The following is a 13,519-nucleotide window of genomic DNA, read 5'->3' as shown; positions in this document are numbered from 1 at the left end:
GTTTCTTCATTTGTAAATTATAACATCGATGCAATGATTATTTATAAAATCCAAACGCTATTTATTCACCGTTCTAAAATCGATGCGAGAGAAGATTGTAAGCAGCCACTAACAACAAACATAGCTGTCATGAACAGCACAAAGGTAAAACTACCGCATCTTCCGTCAATCTTGGATGTGTGTTGCAATTACCTGCAGTATTCAGTACAGTAACATGTTGTACAGGTTTGTAGCCGAGGAGCATTAGGCTATACCATATAGCCGAGGTGTGTAGTCGGCTATACCATCTAGGTTTGTGTAAGTACACTGTGATGTTCGCACAATGACGACCGCTTAACGACGCATTTCTCAGAATGTATCCCCATTGTTAAGTGTCGCATGACCGGTGATGCGCCGCATAACGACGTTTCGGGCAATGACAGATCGCATATACGATGGTGGTCCCATAATCGCATATACGACGGTGATTGCATTTACGAACGACGGATCTGGAGCTGAAAAATTCCTATCGCAGAGTGATGTAGCCGATGTAGCGCTGCCACTTGCCAGTCATATAAAAATAGCACATACAATTATGTACAGTACATAATACTTCATAATGATAATAAACAACGACAGTGTGGCCCCGTTATAATGCGATCGTTGAGGTCCATAAAATGTCATCGCGAAAAAAGCAGGGTCGTACTAAATCGGGATTCAAGGAAATCGGCTTTCAAACTGAACCAATGTTTGCAAGTTTACCTTCCAGCAAGTAAATTACTTTTGAATTGAAGAATTCCGCGAATAAATCGTTGTTGTTTCAGTCGAAATTAAAACGCAAATTTTTTTTCTTGAAGCTTTTTATGTTGTTGAAACAATCGCACTGTTCCGAAAATATATATCACAATTGACAGGTGCTCGTTTCTTCATTTATAAGTTATAACATCGATGCAATGATTACGTATTTATAAAATCCAAACGCTATTTATTCACCTTTCTATAATCGAGGCGAGGAGATTGTAAGCTGCCGCTAACAACACCCATGGCCGTCAGGAACAGCACAAAGGTAAAACTAACGCGTCTTCCGTCTCTCTTGGATGTGTGTTGCAATTGCCAACAGTATTCAGTACAGTAACATGCTGTACAGGTTTGTAGCCGAGGAGAAATCGCCTATACCATATAGCCGAGGTGTCCAGGTTTGTGTAAGTACGATGTTCGAAAACGAAAACGAAAAATTTTTTTAAAATATGATGTTCGCACAACGATGACATCGGTTAATGACGCATTTCTCAGAACGTAACCCCGTCGTTAAGTGGCGCATGACTGTATGTATATATATATATATATATATATATATATATATATATATATATATATATATATATATATATATATATATATATATATATATATGCAGAAGCAACGTGGAGAGGGATCGGTGCCTGTCAGTGTTTGGTTGGCATGGAAAGAATTTTGGTGATGTTCCGTCAGGCAGTAGGCCCAAAACAAGCCTAAATTTGTTTCCCAGTCAAGCTTTCATTATATCACTCTCACTCCCAAGCGTGGAGAGGGATCGGTGCCTGTCGGTGTTTGGTTGGCATGGAAAGAACTTTGGTGATCTTCTGTCAGGCAGTAGGCCCAAAACAAGCCTAAATTTGTTTCCCAGTCAAGCCTTCATTATATCACCCTCACTCCCAAGCAGTACTTCGGAGGTACAACAAACACAGATTGGAAATCTTCGCTGGTGGAATGGAACTGGGTTGCTAAGGTTACCAGCTCCCCTACCGCGATATCTGCACACTGAATATTTACATCAAATTCCCGTGTCTCATTCAATCCTGTTTGTTCTCTTGATTGGATTCAGAAAATGCTTGCTATATTCAATACTTTTTCTTTTTACATTTTACATAAAAACAAAAACTCTTGCCCCTTCATTTTCTTCTTCACTTATTCAATCACATTTCTCTTTGTTCCTTCTTCATCTTCTTCTTCACTTATAATACTGGTGAGTCTCATTCAACCCCATTTCTCATATCGATTAGATTCAGAAAATGCATGCTATATTCGATATTTTTTCTTTAAACATTTTACATACATTAAAACAAAAACACTTACCCCTTAATCTTCTTCTTCACTTATTCAATCGCATTTCTCATGTTCTTCCTCCTACATCTTTTTCTTCACTTGTAATAATGCCAAGTCCCATTCAATCCCATTTCACATATCAATTACATTCAAACGCCACTATATTCAATACTTTTTTTCAACAATGCCATTTTAATATCACCCTATCAAACACCATTTCCGATTATACACGCTTTTTAAAGCGTCACAAAGCAGGTCACTCTACTTGCAACACAGGTGAGAAAGGAAAAAACAAAAAAGCTGATATTTCAGTATGGTTTAGGTTTGTTAATAATTGTAATAAACTTGGTGGATAAGACATCTTTGTCGTGAGAGGGATAAGTGGTTGTGTTTATATTATAAAAGGAACTCTGTCTGTCTGTCTGTCTGTTTGTCATGTTATAACTTGAGAATGGATTAACGGATTTCAATAAGTCCAACTACAGTGGATTCAGGGAACTTCTGGGAAGGTTGGTGATGCAAAAAGACTGAAATTCTTTTTTTTTTCAAATGGATCCATGGGCACATGTTGAAACTTCAAACGCCAACTTGCGACGCTGGTTATCCCCACACTCCCAGGAATCCTTTTTCTTCTTGTCTTATTGATTAGCCATCACAGCAAAGATTGGTATTTCCGTCAGCAAAGCGATGGGTCTTATATTCCAGTTCAGCAAATATCTCTTCCCATTTAATGGCCTTGTTGGAGAGTTAAAACTATGGGATAGAGCAAACTCTTCAATCTCAGACAGGTTGTAGTCTGACAAATTGAGCACGAGTCTGGGATTACTAATCAAGAAACCAAATCATTTCTGTTTCAGGCAGCCGATCATATGGTCACGCTTCTTCTGCGCATTTTGTTCCACTTTTTCGTCAACGGCTGCAATGTAGCAACACACATGGATTAAGTCAAAGACACACCCGAGGCAGATGAGGCAATGAAGACTGATCTTGCCTACACATGTTGTGGAATTCAAAACAATCTCTGATTTCAACATGCAACATGAGTGCCTCTCGGCTATATGTGGTCTCTGGTCCACCCCAGACATACAGATTTGCAGACCAGATAAAGACACTGGCGTCGTCATTCTGAACAAGAATGACAATGTCAAAAAGATGTCTGCAGTTCTGAATGATGACACTAAATTTTAATATTTGGGAAGTGCATCACAGCATGACAATACAGCTCATTTGGAGAGCCTGATGGCAAAGAGACTGCTTCAGCTCTGCAAACAAGGTAAACTCTCGAAAGAAGCCCATGACAGAGTGTGACCAGTTGGTTCACAAAGGCCAAGAATGTATGGTTTGCCGAAGATGCATAAAGATGCTGTGCCTTTATGTCCGATCCTCTCAATGACTGGCTATGCTCAGCACGAACTAGCGAAATGGTTATGCAAAGTATTGTAGCCAGCTTTCAACAGGCTCTCTGTGCATATCATCAAGGATTCCTTCAGCTTTGCTGATGCCATACGTTCTGTCACACAAATGTGTGAGAATCCCAACATGTGCTCTTTTGCTATTACAAACCTCTTCACTAATGTTCCATTGACGGAAGTCATAGAGATCAGTGCACAGCTCCTCTATCATGAGGATCTCTTGATGCCACTGATCCCTGAACCCATCTTTGTTGAACTGATGAATACGACTACACGAGGGGTGGAATTCAATTTTAACGACTCTATGTTTGCTCATATTGATAGCGTAGCTATGGCATCCCCGTTTGGCCCTGTCCGAGCAGACATCTTTGTTGACTATCATGAACAACGTGCTTTTACCCATTTACAATCTGCAATTTCAGTCCCAAATATTTACTAGCAGTATGTCGACGACATCTTTGCTGTTTTCAAGTCTACTTCAAGTCGTGAAATCTTCCTGGAACACTTGAAGACTCTTCATCCATCCTTGCAATTCACCTCAGAGATGGAATGCTTGGGTGTACTCCCCTTTCTGGATATGTTAGTGGAGAAGTTGTCGAGCATGTTCAGTACTACAGTATACCACAAACCAACATTTACTGGACAGTATACGAGATGGGATGCTTATAGTCCCACCAGGTACAAGATTGCACTGATTCGTAATCTGGTCAACAGAGCAATAAAATGTGACCTGCTTCCACATTTGTGGCTCTGTGCTTCACGTATTCGTGGAAATTTTACGGGTGTATTCACAGTTATTTTTTTTTTGAGCATTGTTGTGGTTTTCTGCAGGCATAGTCATGGTTTTTCACTGGATTTTTGATTTTCAATGATGAATCACAAATCGCCGGGAACCTATCTCCCTCTTTCCCATTCAAACAATCCCTGACATTCGCCGATTCAACATTCGCGGCATTTTTCAGGAACGTATCCCCCATTAATGTTGGGGTCAGACAGTATTATGTACATACTCCACGGACAGAGCATCAGTGCTGCTGGCACAGTCTCGTAGCAAGGGGTTATGCTGAGCAGTTTGCCATTGCCTTTTCAGCAGTCAGTCAGATGGCAATTATATATATATATATATATATATATATATATATATATATATATATATATATATATATATATATATATATATATATATATATATATATATATATATATATATATATGGATAACTTGGCCTTCAATATTTCCAGATAAGCTGATCTTTGTATTTCAATAAAGTGAAACCACCCTGCAGGACTCTTTCGGTTTCATGCTCTACACTCTTATTCAAATTAAAATGGAACAAGAAAAAGAGCAATCAGAGATTAGAGACCCTCACCAGAACTTGTTTTGTGTGGTGTTTGTGTAGTTTTGTGTGGTGTATTTTGTGTGGCGTTTGTGTATTGCGTAATTAATTAGAGACATAATTAGAACTGCCACTTTATAACTGCTGCCAGTGATGACCGGGTACCAAGACGTCCCACTTTGATGCAACCCCACTTTGATTGGCCACCTGACCCTGACACATGAAATTTTTTATTATTATTCAATTGAATTTAGAATGGGATTAAAATAAATTCAATTCAAATGAAATGGAAGACCAAATAGGTACAGTCCTGCATTGGCATAATCAGAAGGAACTCAAACAAGCAAAAAGCAAATATGAAGTCTGGATCAGATTCACATTTCAGCTGCTACTCCCCTACCCTCAAACCCACCCAGGCACAGCCAAGTGAGCCTCATTCAAAAAAAGAAATCCCAAAAAATCAAAAAGTACCCAGATCAAAAACATTAAATAATTCTGGGTGCAAGACTATGTGTCCAATCAAGTTGAAAATCAAACTTAAAACATGCATTTCCCCATCAATACGAGATCATAATTGTGAAGTTTCACATCAATTGATTCAGCAGTTCCAGAGAAAGCATTATTTCATATTTTTCTTCAATCCAATGTGGCTGCCAAACCATATGACATATCAATTACTCCTAAACAAACTCGTCCATCCATGGCTTAAGGAATATTTATGTGAAGTTTCCCCTCGATCTGTCCTGCCTGTCTGGAGAAAAAGATTTTTATAGGTTTTTGGGTAAATCCAATATGGCTGCCAAACCATGTGACCTATGACGTCATATGTGTGAACCTTTTGTTCCTCATGGATAGGCAGGCATACCTGTAAAGTTTTGCCTCAATCTGTTCAGCCATTTCGCATGAGATTTTTGAAGGTTTTTATGTTAAAGAAAAATATGATTGCCGAATCAGGTGACCGATGACATCATCAAATGTTTTTTTTTTCTGTGGACCATTTTATCCCAAGATGACTCTCAAAATTTTTCATACTGATTAGATGTAGCATTCTACATATGCAATTATGACATCATAATGAAGGAACTTATGACATCATAAATAAATTATGCTTATTTCCCATGAGGAGTATTGCCATGTGTCAAGTTTCAATTTTTTCCTTGGTGTGGTTTCAGAGATACACAGGTCCAAAGTTTTTCCATTTTGCCAACATGGCTACCATACCACGTGACCTATGATGTCATAATTATCAATCAAATATTTTACATGAACAGTCACTTCTCTGGTGTAAATTTTGTCTCAATCTGACAAGCGTTAGTGGAGAAAAATGCTAAAGTTCTGTGTGGACAAACAAACAGACAGATTGACAAACAGACCCAAATGCAATACCCTCTCCTTCGGTGAGGGTAACCATGGAAATAAGGTGTTTCTGCATGTCCATTTTTAGAGAACACTGCATTTGTCCATTCTTTTGTTTCCTTTTCTTCATGATTTCTTTTTCTGCCGTTTCCTTTTGAGGTTTTTTGTCCTTCATAGGCACTTGCACCATAAATGTTTGGCATGGTACTCATGCAGTAAAGCTGCATTTATGTTTGAATAGTCTTTCAGCTTCCATTGTCATTATTTGGTGTCTTTGATTTTGGTTGAGTTGTTCTCTTCCTGTGTCTCTCTCTAATCATAAGAAGACCCAAATGCAATCTCTCTAATCATTAGAGAGAGAGACACAGCAAGAGAACAACTCAACCAAAATCAAAGACACCAAATAATGACAATGGAAGCTGAAACAATATTCAAACATAAATACAGCTTTACCGAACGAGTACCATGCCAAACATTTATGGTGCAAGTGCCTATGAAGGACAGAAAACCTCAAAAGGAATAGGCAGAAAAAGAAATCATGTCCTGCCTCATTAAAGGCTCATTAGAGTCGAATGAATATATAATATTATGTAAGATCTCAGGAGTATCTTTCTCTGCTTTATTTGTTTCTCTTTGTCAACAATTCATTCACCTTCAACTGTAATAGAACAATGGTACTGTAAAGAGAGTGTAATGCAATTGAAATTAGTTTATATACTTTAATCCTGTCTCATTGGGGAGGATACTACATTACTGTATATTTTACATTATTTATTGCGCATCCTGTGGTCCTCCATTGTTACATCATCTTCATACATTATATTAACTTGAAGTTGATTTTGCATTTTGTTCTGAGGGGAAAATATCCGGGTTAGCGATGCAATGTTAGCTTACTTTAATGTTGTGTCATGGGCAAGGAAACTAATCTTACTTGCCGGAATCATGAAAGTGCAGCATGGACAATAAGAATGGCCCATCACATAGCAAGTTGTACGTCCCTTAGCTTGGTACATAACCACTACCAAACCTTGCTACATAACCACTCACAGCCTTTGGTACATAGCATCTACCAACCCTTGGTACACAACCCCTACCAAACAGCAGATAACCACTACAAATATTAGTGTATATCTGCTGGCAAACCTTGGTACATAACCACTACCAAAGCTTGGTACATTTATTCACTACCAAATGTTGGTACATAACCGCTACCAAGCCTTGGTACATTTATCCACTACCAAATCTTGGTATATAACCACTACCAAACCTTGATACATTTATCCACTACTAAACCTTGGTACATAACCACTATCAAACCATGGTACATTTATCCACTCCTAAACCTTGGTACATAACCACTACCAAACCTTGGTACATTTATTCACTACCAAACCTTGGTGCGTAACCACTACCATACCAAGCTCTCTTTGTGTTTAGCACTCATTAGTTTGAGACAAAGAGTAATACAGATCCACATATTTGTGTACAACACTGTGGTTTGGCTGGACTTGTGCCTCTGTCCTTTGCCTTTCAGCAGTCTCACCACTAACCTTGAAATGATCCTGCTCCCCAATACCTCTACACCATGTGCATACTTTCTCCCACCTGCTGAGCAATCTATATCTTGCTGCCTGGATTTTTCTGGATTTTTACAATTAGTCATTTGGCTTCTTGTTCTTTTTATTTCCCCCTTGATATAATGTTTGTTTTTTTTAATCATCCAATAACTTATAGCAGAGGTAGTGGTGTTGCCTGCATTTATAAAGTACAACTGTTTCACTATTTGGAAGACTTCTCTGTTAATCTGACCATATACTATTCTGCACAACTCTCTGCAAGGTGAGAGGCATTGGTTTGTTGGAGAGAAAAACAACAGAATTGTTGAAGCATAAGTAGGAGTCACTGCATAGCTTTCCTCTTTGTAAGTCAGTGCATATACAAAACAACTATGTAGGTGATTAAATATGGATAGCATGTAATTGGTCTAATCAGACAGCATGTTCTCTGCTGACCTGCTCACATTCTATGTAACAACTTTAGTGGTGCAGCATCTGTTTATATAATAAAAGGCTCGGACTTTTAACTCTTTTGAAAAGTAAAAAGAAAGAACAAGACTTTTTAAATCGTCCTTCTGGCAATTTCTAACTTGTGTTGCTGCAAGTGTTATCTCATCATCATCATTTGTATGTTGCCGATCACCAATTTTGATGTGATAAATATTCTATTGTTTGTTGATCAATGTTGCAAAGTGATTGTAAACCATTTGGAGGTTTACAGAGAGTGCATTGATAGATAATATGGTTGACAGGCTGTGTTGCTCCGCAATCGCATTAGGGGGGGGGGGGGGTAGCAAATCCCATTTTGTACTTGTTGTAGGCAAACCTCCCTGATCCTGAGTGAACATGGTTGCGGTAAGTCCCAGCCCGGTGGCCGAACTGCGAGATTGATCTGTGGCAAATCATTTGGTCCAAAGACTATGCTTGTTGCAATCAGCAGTAAGAAAATCAGAATCAACTAGAGGGGGAGCATTCGGTAGAGTGCAAAACCTCCGCCGCCAATACTGCTCGGTCACTCAAGTGAACCTGATATCCTATTCATTCAATTTGACATCAACAGTGCTCACAGAGTTATAGTTTGCAACTTTCCCTTTTACTTTTAACTTTTACATACTCAATTCATTCGTCATAACTAGATTCCTTGAGACAGAAATTGATTTTACGTGAGTATATCCACCTGAAGTTCCAAAATCAGCCGCAATTATAATTTTGGCATGTTTTTTGTTGGATATCACTTATAACATGTAGAAATGCAAAAAAAAAAATCGAAATTTTGTTGAAAAAAAAATTGAAAATTCTTTTTTCTCTACCAATTTTTTTTTTTGGGGGGGTTGGAAATCACTTAAAACATGTAGAAATGCAAAAAAAAAGAAATCGAAATTTTGTTGGAAAAAAAGTTGCAAAAAATTTTTTTTCTCTAACATTTTTTTTTGGGGGGGGGGGGGTTGGAAATCACTTAAAACATGTAGAAATGCAAAAAAATAAAATTCAAATATTTTTTCAAATTGGCCGCCATAGCGGCCATATTGGATTTTGGACCAAGTCCAAAATCTAATGGCATGATCCTTCGACCAGACCTAACCCCCCCACCAAGTTTCGTCGAAATCCGTCGAGGAGTTTTTCCGTAATACTGGTTCACAAACAATCAATCAAACAAACAAGCAGTCATAGACTGGTACTTAAGAAATCGTCAACTTGACCTCTGACCTTGTCTAATAAAAGCTGTCTCTGGAGAAAGTAGCGACGGAAACCAGAAGTTTCTATGATGATTCTGTACCAAACCATCAAAAATCGAATGTTTTGGATGTTTGACCTCACTGTGACCTTGACCTTTGACCGATTTTGACCAAAATCTAATCAGCACTGGCCATCACCCTCCTGAATCACGTGGTGTAATTTGACATTGGTAGCTTCTTCCGTTCTCGAGTTATCTGTAACAAAACCATCAAAAATCGAATATTTGACCTCACTGTGACCTTGACCTTTGACCGATTTTGACCAAAATCTAATAAGCACTAGCCATCACCCTCCTGAATCACGTGGTGTAATTTGACATTGGTAGCTTCTTCCGTTCTCGAGTTATCGTGCCTACAAACAAACAAACAAACAAACAAACAAACAGAAACGGAAGTCATCAATATACTTACGAAATCTTTAGATTTCGTAAGTAACAAACAAACAGAAAGGGGTGAAAACAGTAACCTCCATCCATCTTCGATGGCGGAGGTTAATCAGAGGTTGGCCTGCATTGGCCAGTGGATGATGAGACTTGAGACATGTAGACGTTCATCTCTCATGAATACAATCATGTATAAGATGATGTAAGTCGGCTGATTTTTGTTCAATGTTGAACACATGGCCTATGCGCAATGAATGTCAGGTGGTTATATACCGGATAACGCTGGTTGATGAGATGTTGGGGTAGCTTTTATGCAGCCTGATACAATTCACATAGACTCGTTGAGAGCAACATCCACTTGAGATACGTTTGTACTTATTCCCCAAATGACTGAGCAGTATTCAGCAGGAGCATAAGCAAGGGCAAGCACAGTGGTGCATAAAACATGGGGGAGATGTACCCCATTCCGTATCTGCCAGCCTAGCTACGTATGAGAGCAATTCTGGAGTTTACTTTCATGCTGAGGTTAGCCTGTGCAGCTTGAAGATCCAGCTCCTGTCAAGACATACTCTGAGGTAGGTAGGACTGACCTCAAACTTTATCAGTTCAATATGAGCAGATATGGCCAGTTTGCACTTGGCATCATAATTTCATAAGTGAAAAACAGAACTCACCGTCTTGCCAATGCTGAGCTTGAGGCACCAGGTTTAAAGGTAGATCATCATCATTTGCATGTGTTAGTCAACAATTTCTCGACTTACTTGAAAGAAGAGCCCGGAACCACCAAAGCGATATAATCAGCATACATATCGCGATTCACATTCGTTTGAGGGATATTGTGAGTGTTTACATTGTGGAGTGTCAGCGCAAGCACAGACCCTTGGGCAACACCATTTTTCAAAGGGTATGGTCGGCTGATCTGCCCATCAACAGTTTTCAAAACAAATGAGCGACTATATAGAAGTTCCATGATGAAATTAAGCATCGCACATGTTATCTGATATCTCTATAATGTCTCTCTAACGAAGGTCTTTGTGGCATTCAGCATGAAATGATTGGGTCCTATGGCTTTTCTTGCATCTAAATTTCCTTTTTACTCTGTACAACACTTTGAGAGCATGTTTATTGGTTCTTTTGTGTATGCAGAGCAAACTCAGTGACCTGCAGGCCGAGGCTGAAGGACTGGCCATGAAACATCCAGATCAGGCTGCTGAGATAATAGCGCAACTGGAGGACATTCAGGAGGCCTGGGCGGAGCTGAAGGAGACACTGAGGAATCGTGAGGAGTCATTGGGAGAGGCTACAAAGCTTCAAAAGTTCCTACAGGATGTGGATGATTTCCAGGTTTAAAATTTATCTAAATTGAATCTGAATCGACAATTAATCTGGTTCTTCCACTTTTCTTTTACATTCTATATGATGCAATTCCCTTCTCTTTCACACCTCACACACATTTTCTAGGCATGGCTTTCTAAAACACAGAGAGACATTGCCTCTGAGGACCTGCAAGTCTCTCCGGACGAGATGGAGATGCTCCTCCGTCAGCACGAGGCCATAAAGAATGAGATAGACAATTCACAGGATGATTTCCACCATATACAAGACATGGGAAAAGTTGTGACTCAAGACCAAACAGACCCGCAGTATATGTTCCTACAACAGCGGTTGCAAGCTCTGGATTCAGGTTGGGATGATCTAAATAAGATGTGGGACAACCAACACAGGATGCTGTCACAGACCCATGCCTATACAAGCTTCATTCATGATGCTCACCAAGCTGAAGGGATCCTCAGCAACCAGGTGATAACATTTCTCAATATCTCACTTTTTTAATATAGGTCTACATTGTATTGCTTTCATGATTTTGATCTCTACTGTCAAATAAAAAGCATTGGGTTTCAAAAGAAACATTTTCCTAATGGGGCGATTCTGCAGTGGGTAGTTCAGGAAAATGATTTTGGAATAACTCACTGCTGGAGCATAAAAACTACAAATTAAATGTGTGTTCTTTTGCTTTCATTTTAACTATTGTTGTGAGATATTATATTTTTCACTTGTTAGTATCGATTGAATTTTAAACTTGATGGTATTCATAAAATACCTACCCTGCGCAGTCTTGAGAAGACCTGATGCGAGCTAACTCTTTTGTTTTTTTAAAGGTTTTTTTATTTTATCCAATATGGATGCCAGACCATGTGACCGATGACGTCATCCTTATCAAACCATATTTCCCATGGGTAGTCAATCAATAAGTTAAGTTTTGCATTAATCGGTTATGCGGTTTCTCCTTCGAAGATTTTCAAAGATTTTCCCTTCGATCCAATATGGAGGCCAGACCATGTAACACGTGATGGTCATTTTAATGAAAATCCTGTTCAAATTTCAAGTCAATCGGATGAAAATTGAGGATTTTAAACAATTGGCCCATATTGCCTTTTGGCCTATGTTGACCTCAAAAGAGTGACTGCTATATCACATGGTCATGTAACATGTGGTAAAGTTTCAATTTCCTCCGCTGAACGCTTTTCAATATACGCTCTTAACAAAATGCAGACACTTACGACATACGTACTTACACTACTAATTGCTTAACCCTGCCTTTCGCTTCGCCAGTGCAGGGTAATAATCTTTAGATACTGTACAGTACTTTTGCACTGATATTTATGATACAAATTTAAAACAAGACTCATCTGTTACTAAAAGTGAAGTGTGTGTGTGTGCACTATTGATCAATATCCTTGGTTGTAAGGTGAATTCAGAGCGAATGGTTCTGAGCTGGATGGGTTCGTTTTGAGGAAATATTGAGCCGGGTGTGAGGAAGGATGGGAGTGATTGGGAGAAGGAGGGAATATTCAGGAGCAGGAACACAGCCTTAAGACTAGAACAGCACTTGGTAGAGCGCACACCTCCACCAGGTTGAACAGTTGATGTTTTGTACCCTACTGATAGCCCGGATCTGGATCCGGACCTGACCTAAAATCGAATCAACTTGTTCTTGCCACCTAACCAACTCAACCACCAAGTTTTGTCATAACTCATCCACAACTTTTTGAGAGATCATGCTATATATCGATTTTGGTTCCATCTCTCAATGGTGAAGAATCATTAAAAAAAAATGATCGTGTCTCGATCTGGATCTTCACCAAAATATAATAAATTCATCCTTGTCACACATCCAACCTCTCCACCAAATTTTGTCCAAATCCGTCCACAACTTTGAGATGTCTCGATCACACACAGACAGACAGACATGGGTGAAAACATAACCTCCACAAAAAGTTCCACCAGGATTGACCAAACATCAAATTTTTGAGTCAAACATTTTTTCCCATTTGGATCACTGTGACCCAAAGTCACAGATTTATCAGAATACACCCCAGGGCATGAACACAGGGGTAAATTCTAAAAAAAAAAAAAATAAATAAATAAAAAAAAAAGCGTTGCATATTTAATGCATCTCCAAATGTTGATTGCATATACAAAATTTCATTGGAAAATGTTTTAAAATGTGTCCGTAATTGCATTTTTCACTATTTGACCTTTTGACCCTGCCCCAGGGGACAGGGCCAAAATGACACTGCTCTGCACCTTCTTTCCATGTGGTGATCATAACTACCAAGTTTGGTGAATTTCTGCACAACTGTTTAGGAGATGGTGTGATGGACAGGCAGAAAGA

At 39.0% G+C, this 13,519-nt stretch overlaps 1 protein-coding gene across 5 annotated transcripts in view; it reads left to right on the top strand.

Moving 5' to 3' along the window:
* LOC147012353 (spectrin beta chain, non-erythrocytic 1-like) overlaps window positions 1–13,519 on the top strand; it is a 330,873-nt gene that overhangs the window by 271,157 nt on the left and 46,197 nt on the right. For all 5 annotated transcript variants that reach the window (XM_085856438.1, XM_085856436.1, XM_085856437.1 and 2 more), the window contains 2 exons: window positions 10,990–11,187; window positions 11,305–11,643. In XM_085856438.1, the coding sequence (XP_085712564.1) occupies window positions 10,990–11,187; window positions 11,305–11,643 (537 nt within the window). The remainder of the gene's footprint in view (window positions 1–10,989; window positions 11,188–11,304; window positions 11,644–13,519) is intronic.

The sequence above is a fragment of the Eptatretus burgeri genome, chromosome 15 (genome assembly GCF_056783735.1).
Source record: "Eptatretus burgeri isolate ZD-2024b chromosome 15, Ebu_testis_v1, whole genome shotgun sequence".
NCBI lineage: Eukaryota > Metazoa > Chordata > Myxini > Myxiniformes > Myxinidae > Eptatretus > Eptatretus burgeri.
Note: the sequence above shows the minus strand (reverse complement) of the source record. Positions and strands in the feature narration are given on the sequence as shown.